The 27722-nt window shown below is 35.1% G+C and overlaps 1 protein-coding gene across 2 annotated transcripts in view; it reads left to right on the forward strand.

Annotated features, from left to right (window-relative positions):
• Nucleotides 1-27722, forward strand: part of Camk4 (calcium/calmodulin dependent protein kinase IV) — a 237250-nt gene that overhangs the window by 108403 nt on the left and 101125 nt on the right. The window contains exon 2 of one of the 2 annotated variants that reach the window (XM_048811576.1): nt 5894-5972. In XM_048811576.1, coding sequence (XP_048667533.1) covers nt 5894-5972 — 79 coding nt within the window. Of the gene's footprint in view, nt 1-5893; nt 5973-22917; nt 22924-27722 lie in introns of those variants that run through there. The other variant, XM_048811577.1, reaches the window with a different exon arrangement.

The following is a 27722-nucleotide window of genomic DNA, read 5'->3' on the forward strand; positions in this document are numbered from 1 at the left end:
TTTCCATTTCAAGGGGAAAAAAAACAAAACTCTAGTAATTTATGAGACCTAATAATCTTAGCAAAGACAATTTTACATGGCCATGAAGTGTATCATTGCAGAGACACAGCTGATACCAAAAAACAAAGGTGCCAACAGTTCCTCCAGGCTAGTACATTTTAGAATATTCTGTGTCTGAAGTTTTCTTGTATTTCCAAAGAGCAAGGAAAGAAGCCAAGCTTTGTTACTGTGACCCAAAGGATCACAAATGTCCCATTAGATCCTCCCAGAGAAAGCCAATCTCTGATTTAAAACTTCCTTTGATGGGAGAAGGACTTTACTGCTAAAATGCCTTACTTAATATTGTACAATCTCGTCAAAATTCCCCAAAGCATTAATGTGAATCCAGACTTAGGAATTTCTGCTTCCATTTTGAATCATATTTACTCTGTACTTGACCTTTGAATGCATTTGGGTATCTGTCTCTGAACTAGTGGATGGGTGGTTATGTCAAAACACCTGGATTTCATTTGGAGTAAAATATAAAATTAAATCAGTTTTTCTTTCTTTAAAGCAACAAGAAGAGCAAAGGGATGAGATAATAATAATAAAAAAAATAAAGAGGAAAAGCATGTATCCAGACATATTTGCAGAAGGTTTTGATAATTGTCCTTAAGTATTGAATATGAGGAATATGTGAAGATGAACTACAGGATAGAGAGCCCCTTTTTATGCTACATAGTTCTAAATGTGGCAGTAAAGGACTGTATACTTGAAACATCTTGAGGCAAATAAATAATTACATCTAGAGCATTTCCCCACACCCATAAGTTTCACACAGTGCCAGATGCCAACATCAGGTGTTTCTTAATAGCTTTAATGAAATAATAGTTGTGCATGTGTGTGTGTGTGTGTGATACACTGTATTGTGTAAATATGTTATGATTTGTACACAGTATTATAATCATTACACTATACACAGTTTTAGAAACATTACAGGTTGAACTACATTTTCTTCTTTCTGTTTGATGAAAAACGTGGTGGTCTATGTTTTTAACCTTTTGCCTTAAGATGTTTTTAAAAATATCCAGCCATTTGATGAGGATAGAGTTGGAAATAACTTCCCTAACATTTCTGTTAAAGAAAACCAATTTGAAAATAAAAGTCAAACTTCAAGAGTATTGATTTCCTTTCTTTGTCATAAAAATCATAGCAGAAAAAGATCTCACTGGAATAATTTTTATACTCCTGGTCTTTTTGTTAAAGAACATGCTATAAATGAATAGACATGAAAAGTGAAGCATTATTTTTTAGCTGAATAACCCCATAAAAATAATATCTTCTATTCTATAATCTCTTACTTCTTTTGGATCTCAGATAATTTTTTGATAATTCTCTTTACATAATATATTTTGAAATGAGAATGCAAAATGTACAATAAGTCCCATCTATATTAAAAGTTAACTGTTAATATGTTTTATGTAAAAACACTATTTTTATATAAATATACTGAAAACACGATTCCATTTCTATATTTACAAACTTGAGCAACCATTTAATTTCAACAAAGAATAGAGGCTATGTTTTTGAGAAATTACTAAAATGTTATTTTCATATAAATCTATTTAGGTTATTCTTTTAACTTATTTCTTTCAGTCTTTAAAATGTTATTTCTAGTATACTTGTGTCTTGAGAGTTTGTTAATTTTTTAAAAAAGGTTTTGCTAAAATAAGAATTGATATACTGAACATTTTATTGATGAAGTAATTTAATGAGATTAGGAAATTAAGCAATATATGCCTTATAATATATTTTCTTTTACATGAATTATTGAGTAATATTAACTTTTCAATTGCTAACTTTTTCAATTATTCATAAAAATGAAAATTAGATTTTGGTTTTACCTCAAATGTTTGCAAGTTAATTTTTTTCTCTCTAAGATTTCATCAGTTACCTATTGTTAAGTGAAAATAAAATAGAATGAATACTATAGGCTATATTTTGGTAATTTGGTTTTTGCCCTTGCCTTTGAACAATATGGTTTTTCTAGAACAACGTTTTACTTACTTTTATTAAGATATAATTTAAATTATGGTAAATTTCACCTTATTACACAATTCCGCCTTTTTGACAAGTGAATATATTTGTGCAAACACCATCACAAAAAAGATATAGAGCAATTCTCTCATGAGAAAAAAAAGTCTCCATATTTACTTGCAGTCAATATCTCCCCAATTTCTGAGCCCCTAAAAACCACTGATATATTTTCCATCCCTATAATTTTGTCTTTAAAATATTATACAAATTGGGTTATATAGTATATTGCCTTTTGAAATGATGTTCTTTCACTTGGGATATTGTGTAGAGACTCATCCAAGTTGTTAAGTGCACCCTAGTTTATTCCCTTTCCTTTCTAGGTAGAATTTCATTGTAAGAATATACTGTAGATTGTTGATCTGTTTCACAGTTGAATGTTGGAGCATTTCTAGATTTTGATGAATACTAATAAAGTTGCTCCGAAGATACGTGTTCAAGTTTGTAAATGAACACAGTTTTTATATCATTTGGATAAATATCTGCCAGTGAGACAGATGGGTCCCGGGATATGTTTAACTTCAGCAGAAGCTGCCAAGCTCTTCTCCAAAGTGGCTGCACCATTCTTCATTCCCACCAGCAAAGCATGAGAGTGTTAGTTGCTCTGCATCCTTGCTAGTCTTTTTTATTTTAAGACATTCAAATAGGTGTGTAGTTGCCATTTTCTTACGGTTTTAATTTGTATTTCCCTAATGAATAATGTAGTTGAGCGTCTTTCCATGTTCTTATTTGCTATCCATATATTTTCTTTGGTGAGATATATGTTCAAGACTCTCATTTATTTATTTTTAATGTTTTTATTAGTGCATTATAGTTATAAATAATAATTAGTTCATAGAGACATAACCATAATGCATGGGATTTATTTACTCCATTTCAGTCCCTCGTGGCCCCCTCTTTCCCTCTCTACTTCTCTCCCTTTTTCTCCTTTCTCTACTTTACTCATTTATTTATTCATTTTAAATTGGTGTTTTATAGATATACATATAGGTGGAATTCACTGTGGCATATTTATATGTTCACATAGCATAATTTTGTCAAATTCCTTCTGCATTTCCTCCTGTTTCCTGTTCTTCCTTTCTTCCCATCAATCTCCTTCTTCAGCTCCACTGAACTTCCCTATATCTTTATGATATCTACCCCCAATCCCCTTTTTCCCCCTTACTTTGCTCTAGCTTCTGCATATGAGAGAAAACATTTAACCCTTGAGTTTATGAGTCTGGCTTATTTTACTTAACATGATGTTCTCTATCTCCATCCACTGACTGGAAAATTCCATAATTTTATTCTTCTTTATGGCTGAGTAAAACTCCATTGTGTATATATACCACATTTTCTTAATCCATTCAGCTACTGATGGGCACCAGGGCTAGTTCCATAACTTGGCTATTGTAAATTGCACTGCTATAAACTTGGATGTGGCTGATTTTAGTTCTGAGGAGTAGGATAGCTGGGTCCATTTTTTTGAGGATTCTTCACACACTTTCCAGAGTGATAGCATTAATTTGAAGTCCCACCAACAATGTGTAAGTGTACCTTTTCTCTCATACCCTCACCAGCATTTATCATTATTTATGATAAATTCCATTCTTACTGGAGTCAATTGAAATCTCAATATAATTTTGATCAAATCTTTTTATAATTAAAAATTATACATTCTTATGGCATAAAATATGATGTTTTGAAATGTGTATACATTGTGATATGACTAACTCAATCTAATTAACATATGCACTGCTCCCTTAGTGATTTTCAAGATATAATACATCGTTCTTGTCTCCTTTGAGCAACATCCCCCAAATCCCTGACCATTCTGCTTTCAGTTTCTATGAGTTCACATTTTCTAGATTCTACATATAAGTGAAATCATGCAATATTTGTCTGTGTCTGACTTGTTTCATTACTGTCCTCCACCTTCATCCAAGTGGTTGAAAATAGCAAGAATTTCTTGTTTTAAAGACTTAGTAGTATTCCAGTGTGTATATATAACACATTTTCTTTAGTCATTCATCTATTAATGGACACTTAGGTTGACTCCATATCTTGGCTATTATGAGTAATGCTACAATGATCACGAGAGAATGAGCTCTTTGGCATGCTGATTTCATTCTCTGAATATATAGCCAGTAATGGGATTTCTGGATCATAAGTTCTACCACAGTTTTATTTTTTTAATCTTTTGAGTAACTTCCATACTGTTTTCTACAATGACTACACTAATTTACACTCTTAGCAACCCTGTGCAAAGGTTTCCTTTTGTCCACACCCTCAACAACACTTGGGATTGTTCATCTTTTTTGATAACAGCCAAATTAAAAAGGAGAAAAATGAAACCTCATTGTGGTTTTGATTTGCATTTTTGATTATTTGCATTTTAGGTTTATTATTGACTTTTGGTTTATTATTGACTTTTCTTTTAAATAATTATTTTAGCCGTTGTGCAAGGTCATATAATACAAACCTTTAGTTAATCAGTCTATCTTTAAATAATATCATGCACCTCACACATAAAGACTTCACTGCAGTATTTTACCAACTTCTATTTTTCTATCCTTAATTTATTGCCATTCATTTTACTTTTACATATGCTTTGAATGCAATGTGTTGTTAATATTTTTCTTTAATTGGGCTGGGATTGTGGCTCAGCAGTAGAGCACTCACCTAGCACGTGCGAGGCTGGGTGAGCGCTCTACTGGGTTCGATCCTCAGCACCACATAAAAATAAATAAAACAAAGATATTAAAAATATATTTTTCTTTAGTTATCTTTTAAAGCAGGTAAATGTAAAAAAAGTAAATTTCATATTTATTGTCACTTATTTTATTTCTAAAACACTTTATTTTATGTATATGTCCTTTCTTACCAAAGATCTTTAAAAATAGTAACACTTTTCTTGGCCATTGGTAAATAGAACCCACTAGAACTGACTTCTCTTGGCTATATTAAAAGTTTATTGTGCTTAGATAGCTAGATATGTGTTTGATTTTTATAAACCTTTGTGCCCACCTAGAATTTCAGAACCATAGGACTGAATATATCACAAGAGGGCCTTTGGCTTGCTCTTCAAAGTCTGAGAGGTTTACTTCAAGCTGATCTTATTTTAAGATACTTCCAGATATTCTCCTTCTGAAGTTGAAACTTTTGCCTGTTTGGTCTGTACTTCTCTTTTTGTCTGTTTCTATTACTCTCTTGCTTTGTGTGTGGAGTGGGAACGTTTGTACCACACTGTCCTGCTTTTTAATGCTCTTTTTTTAGCAACCTTACAAACATAGGAAGATAGCTGTTACATTCCTCCCTATCATTCTCCTTAATAGGTTAAAAAAAAAAAAAAAGAGCAAGGGGTAGGGGGTTCCCCAGCTCCCTTGCCAAGTAGCAGAAATGCACTGTTAGGACCCTTACAAAAGCCCTGAACTGAAACCCCTCCCTGAAGTCATACAGCTTATTTTACTCAACAGGTACCTTTAGGCACACTGGGATTCTGATTTGGATGGGTGTTCTTCAAAAATTATGTTTACTGGAGGACGTGATTTACTTGAGTGCCTACTGAATGAAGCAGCCCTGTTGTTTGTTACTGGTGTAGAGAAGGGGTGAGAGGAAAAGAGGGTCTAAAAAGAGCAGTCTAAAAACCTAGAATTTTCTAAACAAAATGTATTCAATTGTGGAAAAAAAAGTACTCTTGACATATAGGGCTCGTGTATAGTGGAACTTATAAACACTTGTTGTTTGAGAGGATAACTGTAAGAGACACTTATTTTCAAACTTATCCCTTTAATTCATGTCCAAAGCATAACATTTTCTTTTTGTCTTTTTCCCCCTCAAGGGGTGCTACATCCATTGTGTACAGATGCAAACAGAAGGGGACCCAGAAGCCTTATGCTCTCAAAGTGTTAAAGAAAACAGTAAGTTTATTTCATTATATAATAGCATCTCTGGGGGACCTGTGACCTGGAGCAGTCAGGAACCTGACTCAAAGGACTAAGGGGCCAGGGAGCCGCTATGTGCAGCTGACTGGTGTGACTCCTGAAGGGGAGAGAGCAACCCAAGTTGATCGTGGTCTGATGGAATCCTCATAGCTCTCTGAAAGCCACGGGATGTTGCAGTGAATGTGGTCTGTGGGGAGAACTGTGCAAAGGAGATGCATGAGAGCTGGTAGGGAAGCCTGGCTTTCTATACCAGCCGTGGTCTGGGAGATGTATATACACAGATGGCACATTTTAACATTTCCATATTAGAGTCACACCTTGATATCCTAGAGAAGCTTGCCATTTATAAGAAGCTGAAATGAAACACAGATATCTGTGTTTGTGAAAGGAGTCATCAGCTTCTAATTTGTCTTAACTTTCAATGGCTGGGTTTGTATTTGGAAAAGAAAGAAAGATTTGTTTGAGTTTATTCTCAAATGATAGGCAAGCTGGAAAGGCAAAGTGTCTCAGGTTGCTCATCGCTAATAAGTAAGAAATGTAGCAGGTGAGATTCCAAAATAAGTGCAGGCACCTGTGTAATACTCTGTCCCCAAGAGAGAAGTGTGTAGATTTAATCCTTCATTTACACTCTCTATCCTTAAGTAGTTTCTACTCAAAAATCCATAAAGGCCAAGGTACTCTTTACAACCACATTCTTCCTTATTCAAATTTTATGTGGACAAATATGTAAACTATGTATACATACACACATTATATATATTTCTGAAAACTTATTCACAAAGTTTACTGAAGAGAGAAATGTCATATATTTTGAAGTCAAATATTATCTTTTTTTTAGGCCAAGAAATTTTTTCCTTTAAAGGCAGCTTAATATCACCAGCTGTTTATATATTGTCCAGCACAGGGAAATTTTAGAGCTTCATATAATGAATAGCATAATGGCATAGGATTTCCAGTCAAGTGGAAATAGAATAACATTTTGAAACAATCTGTTAGAATTTAAAGCCATATCAAAATAACAACAAAAAAAGCCCTAGTTTAATCAAAGTAGGTAATAATTCACAGGCAATTGCTACTAGTAAACTCTATGTTATGAAAATTCTGTTTGGAGTAGATAGTTATACAAGTTAATATTTACAAGGTTTGGAATTTTCCTTTAGTTATATAATTTATCTGAGTGAAAGATTATCTAAAAATTTATGGAAAAGAATGTCCTATTAAATATCTACTTGTTATGAAAACAAATTGTGCTTTATCAGTAGTTTATACAAAATATCATTAAACTGAGTTCTATCTTTTGTTGATCAAAAACATTGTTGGTAAAATTTGTGTGTGTGTTGTTTTGTGTTTTACTTTTTTAGCTGAAAACATTTTATGAAGGGCTAGATATTTGAAAGTCTAGGAAATAAACACCAGAAATTACTTGTGAATGCTCAAGAATCCCAAAGAACAAAAAGGCTGGTTTAGAGAATAGTGATTTATGTCAACAACCTTTGGAGTAAGAGATAGGTAAAGATGTTTGGTAAGCTCCTGACTCATATTAATTGAAAAAATACAGCCGTGGTTCACCCTCACTTTCCTTCTTTCCACCTCTGTTGTGAAAATATCTTCCTCAAAAGACAAGCAGGAAGAGAATGTGGACAGGAACCAAGTGTCAGATGGAGCTGTAAGGCAGATGTTGTCAAATACAGTTACTGCTGTGCCAAATGGAATGAGAAAAAAAAATCCCCTGGAGGAACCTTAGCTTTGAATGTAAATGAGATGGAATCCCCAGTGTTGTCTTCTAGGATGAACTGTGCACAGCGATGTGCAAATGAGAGAGAGAGAGCAGGCAAAACCTTGCCCAGTGATTGCCTCTAGTGTTTAATTCTATATGGGTCATGGAGACGGAAACTTCCTCAGCTAAATGAAATGAATGGACTCTGAAAAGCTATTTATAGAGGGAAAGTCATGCAGGGGAAATATTTTCCTAGACAATTCCACAATGGGTTTGCTGCTGAAGATGAAAAGGGTTTTGGGGAAACTTAAATTATTTATGTATCCATCTATTGAGTTGAATATAATACAGTTTTGTCTATTAATTCATTTTTGCCCTATGAAAATGGCTTATATATATTTGCATATTATATTTTTATATAATATCTATTTTATATGTAATATATAAATATATATTATTTTCTCATTAATTTTATATATTATATAAGTATTTAAACATATTTATATATCCATATTATATATATATTTAGTTGTAGTTGGACATAGTTATCTTTATTTTATTTATTTATTTATTTATTTATTTGTTTGTTTGTTTGTTTTTTTATGTGGTGCTGAGGATTGAACCCAGTGCTAGCTAGGTGAGCACTCTACTACTGAGCCACAATCCCAGCCCCGAAAACAGCAATTTTATGTGATTCACTTAAAACTAATAGGACCACTATATTATTTAAGTCTAGGTTCTGAAGAACTCATTTTATGCCTACACCTAAACCTAATAGGCCGGAATCTTAATCTTAGTCTGCCTTCCTCCATCTGCTATCTATCTCTCTCTTTCTCTCTCTCTCTCTCTATCTATCTAATCTCTATCTCTATCTATCTTAGTTTACCAAGGGTAGCATAACAAAAAAACTACAAACAATATGAATTTATCCTCTCACAGTTCTGGATGCTAGAAATCCAAAGCCAAAGTGTTGGTAGGGTTCATTTCTTGTTCCATGTCCCTCACCTAGCTCCTGAAGAGAGACAGCAATCCTTGGTATTCCATCAGTCTGATCTGTGCCTCCCTCCCCTATAATGTGGCCATCTTCTTTCTATGTGTCTTCCTCTGAATGTCTGTGTCCAAATCTTGCTCTTCTTATAAGGTACCAGTACAATTGAGTTAGAGACCTATTCTATTCCAGCATGACCCTATCTCAACAAATTACATCTACAATAACACAATTTCCAAGTAAGTTCACACTCAGAGGTACTGGCAGTTAAGGTGATATATATTTTTGAGGCAGAAACAATTCTACCCACAGTACTATCCATCAAGCAGGATCTCTAAGGTGAATTTCAAAATGTTACATTCAATATGTTATATTGAGATGAGTAAAACACATCATATTCAAAAGTTAATTAACCTGAGAAATCTCATCCCATTTGTGGTAATAAAGTTAATGTAAAAGTTTTCCTCCCTCTTCTCTTCTCCCTATACTGGGGAATCAAACCTAGGACCTCTTGCATGCTAGGCAAGGGCTCTTCCATTAAGTTACACCCCCACCCCTCCTATCTTTTTTTAAAGTTAATTCTTTGATAATGTTAATTGCCTTTCTCAGGATCTATTTAAGTACTTTTTTAATGAGAGTTGACCTAAATTTTGATAAATTTACCAATATTAAATTTCTTTCTCACAGCTTAATATTTTAGGAAGTTTTGGGTTACACTAGCAATAATGGACTTATTTTCCATTTGAAAAAAAGAGAACTCATCTTTGAGAATCAGTTAGTCTCTCAAATGTCTAGGTGACAGAAAATGCTATGACTTATCTATAAGAATATAAATCAAAGCACTGGTTTCATATGGAAAATCATGTTATTGATTCTTTCCTTTCCTGAGAAGAAGCTTTTTAGTTTGAATCCATCCCATTTATTGTTTCTTGATTTTACTTGCGTTTTAGGAGTCTTTCTAAGGAAGTCAGTTCCTAAGTCTACGGAGGTGACGATTTGGGCCAAATTTTTCTTCTTTTAGTCATAGGGTCTATGTTCTAATGTCTAAGATTTTGATCCAGTTTAGGTTGAGTTTTATCCTCATTTATATGCAAAGATTTAACTTCATCATCAGGGGAATGAAAATCAAAACCACTATGAGATGTCACTTTACTCTTGTTAGGGCAGCTATTATCCAAAAGAAAGTTGTAAGGTAATTATTTAAGATAGGACACATGCATTGATGGTCAGGTACAGGATGGAGTTAATACTGATAATAAACATGAATCAATTCTCATGTTAGACAACTGGGCATTTTCACTAAAACAAACAAACAAACAAACAAAAAAACCCAAACAATCCTTGTGAGAAATTAACATGTAAAAACAATAAGAAAAATGTGTTTGTGTTAATATTTATTTTATATATGGATATTACATGATGTACTTTATATATAGATACATTTGAAAGAATTAGAATACATTAAAATACATATCCGTCAGCATCATATGATTTGCTTTCAAATTATTCAACAACAAAAAGTATGTTATGTGTGAGTGTGGGAACATATGGGAAGATGAAAAGGGAAAACAAATGTGGCAAATTATTTAATATAGGACAGTGTAATTTTAACATTTCAGTATGTATGAACATTCTCATAATGAAAAGTATGGAGAAAAACAACAGACTTAACAGTGAGATCATCTTCAAATAACTGAACAGTTTTGAACATTCTTTTTTTTGCCATTCAGGAATAATTTCAAGATCTTGCAGCCTCTTAATGTTATGATAAATATCAGTGACTATTATAGATGTATTAAAGTGCCAGAAAATAGAAAATGAAAGGTAACCATTATTTTATTATACTGGAAAGCCTGGACATTTCCTGTAACAATATCCATTTGTCTCATTGCATCATTGGTGTGAATAATTTTGAAAGTTGTAAGGTAAACAAGAGAGGAAAATAGATTGAAGTGCTCTTTTGGTTGGTTGGTTGATTTTCCCACTTAAAGACTCATAGTGAGGAAGTTGCCAAATCACAAGGTGTGGCACTGAACATCTCCTGCACAAAGGTTGGACTGTTTTACCACTTTTTATATTGAAATATTACAGATTCGCAGGAAGTGCCATTTTTGTTGCCCATATATAACCTCATTGTCTCAGACATATGACCAATTGGCTTGCAATTAATTATCAGTGGAATTTTTACTATGCACTTTGTAAACTGTGAATCAAATGTGAAGGAAACAGAGCTATCTTTTCTCCTTCATGCATAAGTTTTGTCTTCATTTAACATGATGTTTAGAAGACACTAGCATTCAGTCTACAGCAATTGCCAACGTGCCAAGCACAGACAGCTTTAATGATATAGGAACAAGTACCATCAGTGAGGGAAACCATCAGCCCCTGTCTTACAAATTGACAATAAATGGCCAACAGATATTTATGCAAAAATTTAAATTCACCAATCATCAGGAGAATGGAAATCAAAACCATTATGAGATGTCACCTTGTTAGGGCAGCTATTATCCAAAAGTCAAAAGACACCAAGTGCTGTAGGGGATGTGGAGAAAAGGAAAGCATTAGTCAGGAATGTAAATTGTCACCGTCATTACAGAAAACAACATGGAGATTCCTCAAAAAATTAAAAACAGTTTCCATATGATCCATCAATACCAAATCTAAAGGAAACAAAATCAATACATGAAGAGGTACTTGCCCTCCTATGTCCACTACAGAATGATTCACAAAAACTAAGATCTAGAGACAACTTAGTCTGTGGACTGATGAATGAATAGAGAAAATGTGGCATACATAATGGAATCTACAGTCTTAAAAAGGAAGGATATCCTGCCTTTTGCAACAGCCCCAGAAAGCATTATGCTAAGTGAAATATGCTAGGCACAGAGAGGCAAATACAGCATGATCTCACTTATGTGTGCAATCTAAAAAGCTAGAACTCATAGAAAAGGAGAGTAGAAGACTACGGACAGGAGAGAGAGACATTGCCCACAATGTCCAGACTTTCATTTATAAGATGAATTAGAGACCTCATCGATAACATAGTGTCCAGAGTGAATAGTAATATATATTTGATATTTGCTCTAAGAATGGATATTAAATGTTCTTTCCACCATAAAAAATTACTTATGTGAGGTGATAGATATGTTAATTAGCTTGATTGTGATAACCATTTCACAATGTATATGCAAATATCACATTGTATACCGTAAATATACATAATTTTAAAAATTAATTTATTCATTTATTCTAATTAGGTATATATGCCATCAAAATGCATCTTGATTCATTGTACACAATTGCAGCACAACTTTTCATTTCTCTGGTCATACACAATGCAGTGTCACACCATATGTGCAGTCATACATGTACACAGGATAATGATGTTCATCCCATCCCACCATCTTTCCTGACCCCATGCATCATCCCAACCCTCCCTCCCCTTTGCCCAGTCAAAGTTCCTCCATTTTTCCCATGCCCGCCCCCAATATTATGGATCAGCATCCAATTATCAGAGAAAACATTCGGCCTTTGGTTTTTTGGGATTGGCTTACTTCACTTAGCATTATATTCTCCAATCCATTCATTTACCTGCAAATGCCATGATTTTATTCTCTTTTAATGCAGAATAATATTCCATTGTGTATATATACCACATTTTCTTTATCCATTTATCTATTGAAGGGTATCTAGATTGGTTCCACAATTTAGCTATTGTGAATTGTGCTGCTTTAAATATTGATGTGGCTATGTTACTATAGTATGCTAACTTTAAGTCCTTTGGGTATAGACCAAGGAGTGGGATAGCTGTGTCAAATGGTGGTTCCATTCCAAGTTTTCTAAGGAATATCCACACTGCTTTCCAGAGTGGTTGTACCAATTTGCAGTCCCACAAGCAATGTATGAGTGTGCCTCCCCACTGCCCCATCCTTGCCAACATTTATTGTTGTCTGTATTCTTGATAACTGTCAATCTGACTGGTGTGAGATGAAATCTTAGAGTAGTTTTGAATTTCACTTCTCTAATCACTAGAAATGTTGGACATTTTTCATATATTTGTTGATTGATTGTATATCTTCTTCTGAGAAGTGTCTGTTCAGCTCCTTAGCCCATTTACTGATTGTGGTTTTTTTTTTTTTTTTGTTTTGTTTTGTTTTGTTTTTTGGTGTTAAGTTTTTTGGAGTTCTTTATATATACTGGAGATAAGTACTCTATCTGACATATGTGTGGCAAAAATTTGCTCCCAAAATATAGGCTCTCTCTTCACCTCATTGATTGTTACTTTTGCTGAGAAGTTTTTAGTTTGAATCTATCTCATTTATTGATTATCGATTTTATTTCTTGTGACTTAGGAGTCTTGTTAAGGAAGTCGGGGCCCAATCTGATGTAATGAGGATTTGGGCCTACTTTTTCCTCTATTAGGCAGAGTCTCTGGTCTAATTCCTCGGTTCTTGGTCCACTTTGAGTTGAGTTTTATGTATGGTGAGAGATAGGGGTTTAATTTCATTTTGCTGTATGTGGTTTTCCAGTTTTCCCAGCACCATTTGTTGAAGAGGCTATCTTTTCTCCAATATATGTTTTTGGTGCCTTTGTCTAGTATAAGATAACTGTATTTATATGTGTTTGTCTCTGTGTCTTCTATTCTGTACCATTGGTCTACATGTCTATTTTGGTTTCAATACCATGCCGTTTTGTTACTATAGCTTTGTATTATACTAGAGTACAGTCTGGTATTGTGATGCCCCCTGCTTCACTCTTTTTGCTAAGAATTGCTTTGGCCATTCTGAGTGTCTTATTTTTCCAAATGAATTTCATGATTGCTTTTTTCTATTTCTAAAAGGAATGATGTTGGGATTTTAATTGGAATCACATTGAATCTGTATAGCACTTTGAGTAGTATGGCCATTTTGACAATATTAATTCTGCATATCCAAAAGCATGGGAGATCTTTCCATCTTCTAAGGTCTTCTTCAATTTCTTTCTTTAGTGTTGTATAATTTTTATTGTAGAAGTCTTTCACCTGTCAGATTGATTCCCAAGTATTTAATTTTTTTGAGGCTATGAGAATGGGTAGTTTTTCTAAATTCTCTTTCAGAGAATTCATCACTGATGTATAGAAATGTATTTGATTTATGGGTGTTGATTTTGAATTCATTCATTAATTCTAGAAGTTTTCTGGTGGAGTTTTTTGGGTCTTCTAAGTACAGAATCATATCATCATCAAATAATGATAGTTTGAGTTCTTTTCCTATTCATATCCCTTTATTTTCTTTCATCTGTCTAATTGTTCTGGCTAGAATTTCAAGACTCTGTTGAATAGAAGTGGTAAAAAAAAAAGGCATCCCTGTCTTGTTCCAGTTTTTAGAGGGAATGCTTCCAATTATTCTCCATTTAGAATGATGTTGGGCTTGGGTTTAGCATAGATAGCTTTTACAATGTTGAGGTATGTTCCTACTCTCCCTAGTTTTTCTAGGGTTTTGAACATGAAAGGGTGCTATATTTTGTCAACTGCTTTCTCTGCATCCATTGATATAATCATATGATTCTTATTTTTAAGTCTATTGATGTGATGTATTACATTTATTGATTTTCATGTTGAACCATCCTTGTATTCCTGGAATGAACCCCACTTGATCATGGTGCACTATTTTTTAAATATGTTTTTGTATGCAATTTGCCAGAATTTTATTAAGAATTTTTACATCAATGTTCATCAGAGATATTGGTCTGAAATTTTCTTTTCTTGATGTGTCTGTGCCTGGTTTTGGTATCAGGATGCTACTAGCTTCACAGAATGAGTTTGGAAGGGTTCTCTCCTTTTCTATTTCATGGCATAATTTGAGGAGTATTGTTATTAATTCTTCTTTGTAGGTCTTGTAGAACTCAGCTGTGAATCTCTTTGGTCCCAGGCTTTTCTTAGTTGGTAGACTTTTGATGACATCTTCTATTTACTTGCTTAAAATTGATCTGTTTAAATTGTGTATGTCCTCTTTTTTTTTTTTTAGAGAGAGAGAGAGAGAGAGAGAGAGAATTTTAATATTTATTTTTTTAGTTTTAGGCAGACAACATCTTTGTCTGTATGTGGTGCTGAGGATCGAACCCCAGGCCGCACGCATGCCAGGCGAGCGCACTACCACTTGAGCCACATCCCCAGCCCCTGTGTATGTCCTCTTGACTCAGTTTGGGTTGATCATATGCCTCTAGAAATTTGTTGGTGTCTTTGAGGTTTTCTATTTTACTGGAGTATAAACTTTCAAAATAGTTTCTAATTGTCTTCCATATTTCAATAGTGTTCTGTCATGATATTTTTTTCATCATGGATTTTAGTAATTTGAGTTTTCTCTCTCCTTCTTTTCATTAGGGTGGCTAAGGGTTTGTCGATTTTATTTATTTTTTCAAAGAACCAGCTTTTCATTTTGTCAATTTTTTGAATTGTCTCTTTTGTTTCAATTTCATTTATTTCTGCCCTGATTTTAATTATTTCCTGTCTTCTATTACTTTTGGTGTTGGTTTGCTCTTCTTTTTCTAGGGCTTTGAGATGTAATATCAGGTGGTTTATTTATTGACTTTTTCTTCTTTTAATGAATGAGCTTAATGCAATGAACTTTCCTCTTAGCACTGTCTTCATAGTGTCCCAGAGATTTTGGTAAGTTGTATTGGAGTTCTCATTTACCTCTAAGAATTTTATCTCTTCTCTAATGTCTTCTGTTATCCATATGTCATTCAATAGCATATTGTTTAATCTCTAGGTGTTGGAGTAGCCTCTATTTTTTATTTTATTGTTTATTTCTAATTTCATTCCATTGCAGGGTAGTATCTCTTGTTTTGTATTGCTAAGTGTTGCTTTGTGGCATAGCATATGGTTTATTTTGGAGAAGGATTCATATGCTGCTGAGAAGCAAGTGTATTCACTTGTTGATGAATGGAATATTCTATATACATTTGTTAAGTCTAAATTATTGATTGTGTTATTGAGTTCTATAGTTTTTTTGTTTAGTTTTTCTTCTGTTGTATTATTGTGTTGTGGTCTATTTGGTTCTTGTAGTTGAGAATGGTTTGTTTGATATACATAGATGCCCCATTGTTTGGGGCATAGATATTTTTGATTGTTATGTCTTGTTGTATGAATCCCTTAAGCAGTTTGAAATGCTAGCTTTGGTCTGAAGTCCACTTTATCAGATATGAGGATGGAAACCCCTGCTTGTTTACGTGGTCCTTTCACCGTCAGTCTGTGGATGTCTTTTCCTGTGAGATGAGACTCTTGAAGGCAGCATATTGTTGGGTCTTTTTTTTTTTTTTAATTCAATCTGTCAGTGTACATCATTTAAGTGATGAGTTTAGGCCATTCACTTTCAGAGTTATTATTGAAATATGATATGTATTCCCAGACATTTTGGTTTATTTTTGGTTTTAACTTGACTTGGTTTCTCCTTTGATTGGCCTTTCCTTTAGTGTAGTTCCTCCCTTTGCTGATTTTTATTGTTGTTTTTTCATTTCCTCCTTCTGGAATATTTTGCTAAGAATGCTCTGTAGTGCAGGCTTTCTCACTGTAAATTCTTTTAACTTTTGTTTATTATGAAAAGGGTTTTATTTTGTCACAAAATATGAATCTTAATTTGCTGAATATAAAATTTTTGGTTGGCATCTATTTTCTTTCAGAGCTTGGTATATGCTGTTCCAGGATCTCCTGGCTTTGAGGGTCTATGTTGAAAAATCTGATGAAATCTGCTGAGACCTTACAATGGCTTTGGGATGCCTGATTGGAGATCCCCCTATATGTGATCTGATTCTTCTCTCTTGCAGCTTTTAAGATTCTGTATGCTAGGCATTTTCATTATAATGTGCCTTGGTATAGATCTGTTGTAATTTTGTACATTTGATGTACTATAAGCTTCTTGTATTTGATTTTCCAATTCATTCTCATGTTTGGGAAATTTTCTGATATTATTTTATTGAAGAGATTGTGCATTCCTTTGGTTTAATCCCTGTGCCTTCTTCTATCCCAATAAATCTTAGATTTGGTCTTTTGATGCTATCCCATAATTCTTGGATATTCTGTTCATGGTTTCTTACCATCTTCACTGTGTGGTTAACTTTATTTTCAAAAATGTATATTTTGTCCTCATTATCTGATATTCTGTCTTCCAAGTCATCTAGTCTGTTGGTGATGCTTTCTATTGAGGTTTTTGTGGTTTTTTTTTTTTTAATTTGGATATTGTTTTCTTCATTTCAAGAATTTCCGATTTTTTTTCAGAATCTCTATCTCTTTCTTGAAGTAATCTTTTGATACCTGCATTTGCTCCTTTATCTCTTTGTTGGTGTGATCAATAGTGGCCTATATTTGCTCTCCTATCTCTTTGTTGGAGTGATCAAGTATTGCCTATAGTTGCTCACTTAGGTCATTCTTTAATTCACAGATAATTTTAACTATTTACATTCTTAACTCTTTCTGTGACATTTCATCAACTGCACTTTCCATGGATTCTATTACTGTATTATCTTGGTTTGTTTGGGGCACTTTTTCCCTTGTTTTTTTCATGTTGTCTATGTGTCTTCCTTTCTTGCAGTACAGATCTGAGGTTTACAGTTTCTACCCTATAATCTTGTAGTGTCCCTGTACATTACCTGTACCTCACCTTGGTGTTGGGCTTCCCATGCCAAGGTGGTGTCTCATAATGGATGCTACTACAACTAAATGTGGTAGCGGCAAGAGTGGAGGTAACTGAAAATAGCAGTAGGGGTGTCGGTGTCTCAAGATAGATGCAGCCACTTTCAAAGATGGGACTGAAAGAGAGGGCTTTACAATGGCTTTGGAATGTCTGATTAGAGATGCAACTGCCTCCAGGCCCTGTCTGTTATGCCAAGATGGAGGCTACCGTGTGGGGAGGGTTATGATGATGGCTGCAGTATCCCAAAATAGAGGTGGGTTAGGCCTGGGCTCCTGAGTGGGTTTGTGGGGCAGTGCAGGGCCTGACCTGGGCCTGGGCCCCACCACAGTTCAGCAGGGATGGTACTAGGCCTGGGCCTGGGCTCCAGCATGGGTCTGCTGGTCGGTGGGGCAATATACATAATTTTTATTTGTCAACTATACCTCAATAAATGCTGTAAATTCTTAAAATAAATACATAAATTACAAAATAAATTGGACTCCTTCTGAGTGAGAAGAGGAAGTGTATCTACTCTCTAGCTTTGTGAGTAGGAACCTCCAACCTCCTTAGGGAGAGCCTCTATACTTCATCACTAACCCTCAATTGCACAGATTTCAGGGATGGAAGATGGAGATTTTCTCTCTTTCTGCCTAACCTTTGGTAAGACAGAAAACTGAACGTGAATCATTCATTTTGTACATATGAGAGATGGATGCTTCAAACTGGTTAAAGATATGCTTCTATTATATACTGCAGTTAGCTACTTTCAACCACTTGTTTGTGTGCTCTGGAAGTACAGACAAAGTCACTTTGGTCAATGATAGACAGGAGAATAATAAATCACCAGCTCAAATAGACTTTTGGGGGCCCATTTGAGATCTCAGAACACATTAAGGAAAGTAGCTTGCAGATAACAAGTGAAGTGTAACTTCTTCAAGCGTTTATCAGTTGGAACCTATTGGTTTTCATAGGGACTATTGAGCCAGGTTTTCTGGAAGAGGAACAGGGATATTTTTGTTCAGTTTGTAACAAGTATACGTCTATTAAAGGGAGAAGGTGGCAGAGTAGCATGTTTAAATCTTGGCCTGATTTGTATGCTTTACCTTCTGATGGTCCACTTAGAAGTCTGAACATTCTTGTAGAAAGCTCATTGTTATGAGTTTGTTTGCTTTTTTGTTTTTGATGCAAACATTGCTGGAATGTATTATAATCCTGCTTACTTATCCATTTTCTCATATATTGAGCCCTCATATTTCATTGCTGCTGCCTTTTAAAAAAAAAAAAATAAACACTGTAATCCAGAGGCAAGCTGATGGGGTGGGGGGAGGGATCAAACAGTTCTTTGTGCTGTTGAACAAAAGATAAACACATGTGAAAAGTGAACACATTTGGCTGAAACCATCTGCTTGAATTACCACATTTAACTCCTGGTACTTTGACAAGCCATGTGTGGTTGGAACTAAAATGATCTCCACCATCTAATGAAATCAAAGAAGCAGAAAAAGGACATGTGTAATCAGAGGGAGAAACTTCTCAGGGAGCTGAGTAGGAAAATGGCTTGTGCCCAAAGGGAGAGCCCAGGGCAGTGGGGCGGTAGATAGGAACTCAGGGTCATGACATGAGAACTTGGAATGCTGCACAGTGAGCCACAACCCACAATGCTGGGAGATAAAGTAGGAAGGTGACCTGTCAGTCTCAATATTCACAGCTTAGTGAGCAGCGGGAAAGCTATAATCCTAGTGTTAGCAGAGAAAAATATTTTAAGAAATTTTTAGTTATATATTTCTTTATAATACAGAGATAAATGGTAGTAAGAGCTATACCCATCCACACAATAAAAGAAAAGAGAAGGAAGGTTAAGAAGAGGTCAAGTCATGAAACTTCAAAGCCATTAATTTGCTAAAGGAGGAAAAAATAATGAGTATGTACCAAGGGATATTAATTAGAAGATATCCAAATAGTTTTCAAGATTGAATTAATTTTCAATTCTTTTTTAATTAAGCATTCTCTAATAGCCATATGTCACTTTGGTAGTTTCAACAGTAAAGGAGTATAATGCTAAATAAGAATAAAGCCCACATTAATTATTAAGCCCAGTATACTATCCTCTTTCACATTAGTGCAAAATTCTCTGGGGGAGTATTTTATTCATGGGAATTTTAGAAAATTGACTATCCAAAGTGAACATGGCATTTAGAATGGAACCCAAGTCTTGTGAGTCCCCGAACTGGTCCTTTCTTATTTATGCCATGAAGGCCCTTAGTGGGAAAAAGATGTCAGGAATAATCTTGACCCAAGATTTGGAGCTGCAACTAGATGTTGCTCCTTGCCAAGCCGATAAATCATGACAAGCACTTATTGACACAGACTTAGGGAAGCCTAGCTCAGCTTCTATGCCCCACTGTGAAACAAGGGCAAATAATATTTTCTATGGGCAAAGAATACAAGCAACATATTTTTTTCTCCAAATTCTGTGAGAACTTTAGTTTAATGAGTCTTCTCATGCAGTATTAACTGTGATAGTTTGGATATCATTTGTCCTCAATGGCTCACATGATAAAATCTTGGTTCCTAATGCTACAGGGTAGTTGTGAGGGGTGGGGGCTATAGGAGATGATTAGGTCATGGAGACACCATCATTGACAGGGATTAATATAGTTCCCACAGAACCAAGTTAGTTGTCTCCAGAGTAGGCTGTTATAAAATGAGGCTACCCCCCACACTTGGTATTTATATGTAAAAAATAAAATACCTGTGTGCTTGTGGAAATAAGCTTTATCTTATTTCCTACTTTTTCTGGACAATTAGGACCTTCTTCCAATACCCTGGTAATTTTTGCACAAGGATATGAAAAACTTCCTTTTAAAAACGGGGTACTTAAAATGGGGTTCCTTTTCCACTTTTCTACCATGTTGACATCACCCAGAAGCCCTAACCAGGATTCTGGCACCATGCCTTTTGGACCTTCCAGTTCCCAGAATCATGAGCCAAATAAATTACTTTATGAAGTACTCGGTTTCAGGTGTTCTGTTATAGCAACACAAAATGAACAAGTTAACAAATTTAATAAATTAACAAATGAAATAACAACAACAGGGTACCATGAGATATACAAGTTGCACATAGGGATTGGTATGAGTCCCTTAACTCTTTGTCTTAACAGTAGATGGTATGCAGTTATGTCCACAGGCTGTGTACATCAGGATTCAATTTCCCCTCTGTAGAAAATGTCTGACATAGGGTAAATTCAGCTAATGTTGCTTATATTTATCTCTACTTCAGAAGTCTGAAAAATGTATCAAATGGATATTTATATCCATTTATTTTTTTCTCACACCATACCAAGCTGTCACTTGCAATATTTTTTTCTGAGATTTGGGGATCAGAATAGTCTAGAACTGTTTCTTCCATCATGGAATCAGAGCATATTGAATGTTCTCATCAATTTCAAGGTGCAGTATACATAATAAAGTACTACGTTGTAAGTGGAACCTTTTATTGATAAGTAAAAGTATGTGCAAGATTACTACCTTTTAAATTTTTCTCATATTTTTAAGGGGGAACATGGGTGAGTGACAAGTCAAAACTAAACTTCCATCTACACACGAAAAAAAAAAAGTAAAAGTACACTGTATTTATTATGACAATTAAAACTGGGGAGTCTAGAATAGAGTTGCTTTAGATTAGGTAGAAGAGAGTGGAGGGAGGGCGGGGAATATGGGCGAAGAAAGGCTAGTAGAAGGAATCAGGCACTATTACCCTATGTACATATATGACTACACCACTAGTGTGATTCTACATCACGTACAACCAGAAGAATGAGAAATTATACTCCTGTATGTATAATTATCAAAGTACATTCTACTGTCTTGTATAATTAATTGAACAAATTTAAAAAAGGAAATGGAGAGGAATTTGAAATATACATATATATCTTCCTAAACCTGGTATCCCTGAAAATCTTGGGGAGAAATACTTCAAATTTCTAGTCAAAGATTTCTTAGTTTCTTCTGGTTCAAATGTGATTCTTTAGGGTAAATATTGAGTCTAAGCTCAGTTCTCTCTAAAAGCTGTGTCTCCATTGCCCTGTTCTTCAATGGCCTGTGGATTCAGAAAAAGTCTTAGGGCCTGGAGTGTGTTCTCCTTAAAGAGGCTCCACACCAGGACTGTCACCAGAGGACACCTGTAGCTACAGATTGCTCAGCACAGATCAGAGGCTTCACCAGCTGTGTGGGAAAGGCCAAACAAACAAACAAACAAAAAACCTGACACACACTCCAGCACCAAACCATCCTAGCAGCACAAAATCAGAGATCAGACCAGTTATATATATTACAGGCCCCTTGGCCTCTGCCTCCTCGAATCCTGATTGTCTACAAAAGTATGAGAAAGGGAGAAGTGATGGGGTATTAACATGAAATGTGTGCATACCTACCCAAACACTTACATGAAACTTTTAAACCTTGAGTCCTTTAACGCAGAGGAGATTAAGGATGTGCTAATGAGAGCATTTGAGGGTATGCATATCATTGCATGAAAAAAAGATGCTGAGAAGTACTGAGTTGGTGCACTTTCATTTCTGATTTCTGGAAGTATCTGGTCTTTTCAAGAATACTAAAACTTTGATATTCACTCAAGGTTTTGATGCCTACTCAGCAAGGAAGGCAAATCCAGACTTTCACATCTAGGAAGAACATATGACTATGGAATAGCGTTGACAATGAATTTTTGCCCTCAAACCTTAAATCCTTAAAAATCTCTCTACAGATCTCTTTCTGACTCCAGCCCTGAAGAATGATTATATACTTTTCATTCAACATTGTTTGCTTGTGTATTTTCTGGTAATGAATAGCTCTAGAAGAATCACTTAAAAGCCCTTTTTCTTCAATAGCCCATTTTTAAAAGGAAGTTTTTCATATCCTTGTGCAATAATTACCAGGATATTGGAAGAAGGTCTTAATTGCCCAGAAAAAGTAGGAAATAAGCTAAAGCTTTTCCCCCACAAGCACACAGGTATTTTGTTTTTTACATATAAATACTCTTGGTAAAGAATTTAACCCTAAGATGAAATTGAAGAGTCTTAAAATGCTAATAATTTAGACATTTTTTTTATTTTTATTATTTAATAGGTTATAAAGTCATAAGCTTTTTGAATATAATTAATTACTTGGTTTTATAACTAATAGCTAATCACTTGGTTTGAAGAGTCAAGAAAAAGATCAAAAGGATATCTCAGGACTGCCAGGAGTGTAAAGTTCTTTCTCTTACTTCAGATACGTTGGGGATCATGCAGCTGAATCATCATTTGACTGAAGAATATAAAATGGAAACTAAATTGTGTGGTATGCATGACTTCCTCATAATTTAAAAAGCATTTTGAAAAGTATTATCTTGACCATATGAAAATTATTGGACGGTACTAAGAAGAAAGGATGGTTCTATTGGAACCAGAATTTAACCACAGAATAGCTGATATCCTGATTCATAATCAACAGAAGAGTGATTTTGGTGGTCAGTGGTAACCATAAAACATAAGAAATGGTCTTAAAACTTTCCTGAAAATTAAACAAAACAGTGCAACATTTATCCCACTCTTCAGAAAAGGTGAGGGAAGGTAGTTACTTAATGCAAAGGGTATCTGTTTCTCTGTTTGATTACCATCAGGCTAGAAGATTCTGTTGGTCTATAGTTTAGGATTTTGATTCAGTTATCTTCTACTTTGTGGTGGTTTCTTTGGCTTGAAATAGGAAACTGGAAACAGAACATGCTTACCTTCTAAATGCCATCTGAGGAAAGGCACTGACATGTTCTTATCATCTATATGGACCAGGAAATTTCACACATGTGCTCATTTAATCCTTATAACAATAACAATAGATGGTTGTAATTATAATCCCCATTTTACACATGATGAAGTTGAAGTAATCGTTACATATATTAAGGGAACTGATAAAGAACTCTTAATAGCCAGCCATAGAATTGAATATTTAAAAATATACACCCAAGGATGTTCCTTACAGAATTATTCATATTAATAACAAATTGAAAGGAATTTTAAATGTCCAACATTTGGCATTGATGCCATTGAATCCCTCAGAAACTGTCTGGTAATCCGCTCATAAATATTAAGTATCCATAAAGTTTTATGATGTTTTTTGTGAAAAAATAGCAAATCACATTTTCCTATTTGAAATAGACAGTTTTAAAAGCTGGAAGGAAATAAAACACTGATGATCAGCTGTGTTACAATGGTGGATATGCTTTTCATTTTTATGTATTTATTTACCTATTTTTACTTTATGGACATGATACCTTTATCTTATTTATTTATTTTTATGTGGTGTTGAGGATCTAACCTAGTGCCTCACATGTGCTAGGCAAGTGCTCTACCACTGAGCCACATACCAGACCCTCATTTTTATTTTAAAAACATGTGGCTATCATATATACATATATATATATATATATATATATATATGACTCATATATATGTTACATATACATGGTGATAGGTTTGTTTTCTTCCAGCTCTGACAACATAAGAATTAAGAAATAATTTGAAGGCTTAATATCACTTCTTCTTTGCTCACAGGATATATATGTCCTTTTTGAGATGATCTGACCATGCTGGTGCTGGCATCTTCTTGGGAGATATGGAGAGTTGGTACCCAGGAAAGCTCTGTGCCCCTGCAAGACACAGAGACAAAGCAAAGAATCCATAGCTGCATCCCTAGAACTCTCTACTTACTGAGGACACAGAGCTTCTTTAGGGAAGGATAATACATTCCAATTCTGTTACAATTTTCTTTTCTCTATAATTTCATTTTCATTTAATCACTGTGTGGTTGTTTTTGATGCAAACATGGATCACTCTAAGTAAAGAACAAATAAGTTGTTCAAAGAAAACGAGCAGGACTCCTTTCTGGCAACAATAAAAGGTCTACATCCTGCAATGGGTGAGGGCAACAGGCAGGAATTTCAATATCTACTCCAATTGATTTATAAAATCAGAAACTTCACCTGAGAGTCTATAAATTTCATTCTTAGAGTGCCCCTCACTTACCTTGGGAGAACTCAAATGTAGATAAGTAGTGGAGTAACTCTTTGAGCTTCATAATTTGGAAACCATAAGCAACTCAGGTTCCAGATAGATATTCAGTTCTGGCTGCAAGATAGGCATTCTCCACTCCATCAGTGTCAATGGCATAAAAAAATGTCAGATAGTCCCCAAATGAGAGGATGAGAACTGAATAACAAATTTTGATTTCATCTAACCAAAGTTTTATGTTGTACCAGGATATCTTTTTCTTTTTCTTTTTTTTTTTTTTTTTTGAACCACTAACCTTTTGTATCTAACCACCATTTCCCTTACGTTACTCCTCCATTCAACAAATTATTATACACTGAGATTGGGTAAATAATGCTGGAGATTCCAATGTGTAAAAAATAGATAAGACTCTTTCTGTCATAAAGCTTATGCTCTGGTGGGAGCAAAATATAATGAAATAGTAATTAAATGACGACATAGAGTTTTCTAAATGTTTAAATAAAACAAAATGGTATGGCTCATGGCTTATGAATGCAGCTACTTTTGATGGAATGCCAGGAAAGGCATCTCAGTGAAGTGAGTGCAGAAGAAAAACTGGAGGAACAGAAAATAGCCAGTGCAATGGCATTGAAACCTGGTTTAGGAGTTGAATTGCCTGTGTAGGGAGGAAAATGACATCAGACCATAGAGTGAGACCAAGCCAGCCTGCATTTAATGGCACATGGTAGCATTTAAATTTATTCTAAGCACAGTGGGACACCCACTGTGACATGATCTGATTTACATTTTAAAGACATCATTCAGGCTGCTGTGGCAGAGGGACTGATTCTAAAGGGTAACAATCAAAGCAGAGAAACAAGAAATATTACAGAACTGCTGCAACCTTTAAAATATAAGAAAAGCCAGACCAGAATAGTGATATGAGAATAAGCAATTATTTCTTTCACTCTTGAGTGAGAAAGTGGAGAAAGAATGCTTCATTTTCATTGGAGGGGGAACTGACACATGCTTTGGACGCAGAGGGGAGTGATGAGGGATTGAGAAAGGAGGTCTTTTTAAAATGAGAAACATAGATCAGGGTTACCTCCATGCATTCTCAATTCACGGGAGAGATGCAGAGACAAAAGAAGCAAGAGAAAGGGGTGCTGTGTAAATACCTGAAGGCCTTTTCTCTTTCTATATCAGGTTTCCTTTCTATTCTTCCTCCCTTTGCTAAGCAAACCTGATTCTAGTAAGTCTGGCGTCATCCAGATCTTTTGTATAATCTTTGTTGTGCCTGTTCTCTCCCAGGAAGCTTAAGGCTGTTTCATTCACTGTCAAATAAAAGACTGTTCCCTGTGAAGAGGCTGTCCAACATCTGTAAGCATGAGGGTTTGTACTGAGGATAAGAAGGAGCAGAGGTGACTTCCTTTGGAGTAGTTGCCTCTGTCTTACAGAGGCTTCAAGTTCTCAAATACGGGTGCTTTTCTTTCTGGATTAAACTTCTTAAAGATATTTTCATCTGGTTGCAATTCTAGTTCAGTCCTTGGCTTGTTCCTCCACTGAAAAGCTCTGCTTTTCTTCTTTGGGTTTTCCTAATGTCTTAGAGTCTGCAGAGAGTAGGAGGTGGTTAGTAACAGAAGTATCAAAAAACATTGAATTTCACTTTCAAAGCCAAGATTACTTGATTGAAATGCTTTTTTAGAGTCTGTCTTCTCATACTGATCACAACAAAGTTTTCTTCATGCTAGACAGTAATAAATGTAAAATAGGGTACTGGTTTCCCTTACAGCCTACGCCTACCTTCTGCCCCTGTCAATCTACCTACCTCTAAGCCATCACCTCTTTTGTGTAGCTGCATCTTCCCTTTTCTTCTCCGTGAGACCAAACTCACACAGAAAGGTATGGGAGACGAAAGACGACTAAATGCAAAGTGGAAATACCACAAGAGGAAATTCTCTTGGTTTCTTCAAAGATGATCAGTGAGCTGGAACAAAAGAAGGGGAAGAACAGCAGCAGAGTTTGGTACAATGCACTCCTCCCCAATCTTCCTCGCCTTGTTGAAAAACAATTTTATTGTTCCCATTTATCAGACCAAAACCTTTATACTTCTCTTTCTCTTACACCCCTTAGATGACCCATCTTTTAATTCTATGACTCTTCCTTAAAAATAAATGTCCATTCACCAACCTAGATGCCCTCCAACAGATGAATGGATAAAGAAACTGTGGCATATATACACAATGGAATATTAATCAGCATTAAAAGAGAATAAAATCAGGGCATTTGCAGGCAAATGGATGGAGTTGGAGAATATCATGCTAAACAAAGTAAGCCAATCCCAAAAAACCAAAGGCCAAATATTCTCTAAAATAAATGGATGCTGATCCATAATGGGGTCAGGGCATGGGAAAAAATGGAGGAACTTTGATTGGGCAAAGGGGAGGGGATATGGGGGCAGAAAAGATGGTGGAATGAGATGAACATCATTACCCTAGGTACATGTATGACTGCACATACAATGTAATGCTACATCATGGACAACCAGAGAAATAAAAAGTTGTGCTGCAATTGTGTATAATGAATCAAAATGCACTCTGCTGTCATATATACCTAATTAAAATAAATTAATTAATTTGAAAAAATAAGGAACATGAACAAAATGTCCATTCATTCCTCAACTCCCTCATTGCTTCTACCTGGGCTTGCCCAGACTCTCATCATCTCTCCCCTGAATAACTTCCACAGCCTACTGCTGTCCCCTTGAATTTACTCTCCTCATCATCCTCACCTCTATAAGGGTTGGGGTATCCTTTTAAAACTTAAGATCATATAATACTTCTCTCCAAACTTCTGACTGTGCCTGACTCCTCTCATACTAAAATACAGACTTCTAACCATGGTCAACACGGTGCTTCATGCCCAGGAAGAGCCTCTGCTATCATCTGCTACTTCCCTCCTCCAGCACTTTGTCCTGGCTAAACTGACCTAGCTGTCAGTGGCTCCAGGCCCTAGTCATAGCTAAGAGCCTTTCTTTTTTTTTTTTTTTAAGTTAAAAAAAATTTAATATGAAATTTAGGTTTCAGGTTGGCTGAGATTTTCTGCTTCTTGTCCTATGTATTTCTTTTTTTTTTAAATTTTTTATTGTTGGTTATTCAAAACATTACATAGTTCTTGATATATCATATTTCACCCTTTGATTCAAGTGGGTTATGAGCTCCCATTTTTACCCCATATACAGATTGCAGAATCACATCAGTTACACATCCATTGATTTACATATTGCCATACTAGTGTCTGTTGTGTTCTGCTGCCTTTCCTATCCTCTACTATCCCCCCTCCCCTC

The sequence above is a fragment of the Marmota marmota genome, unplaced genomic scaffold, assembly GCF_001458135.2.
Source record: "Marmota marmota marmota unplaced genomic scaffold, marMar, whole genome shotgun sequence".
NCBI lineage: Eukaryota > Metazoa > Chordata > Mammalia > Rodentia > Sciuridae > Marmota > Marmota marmota.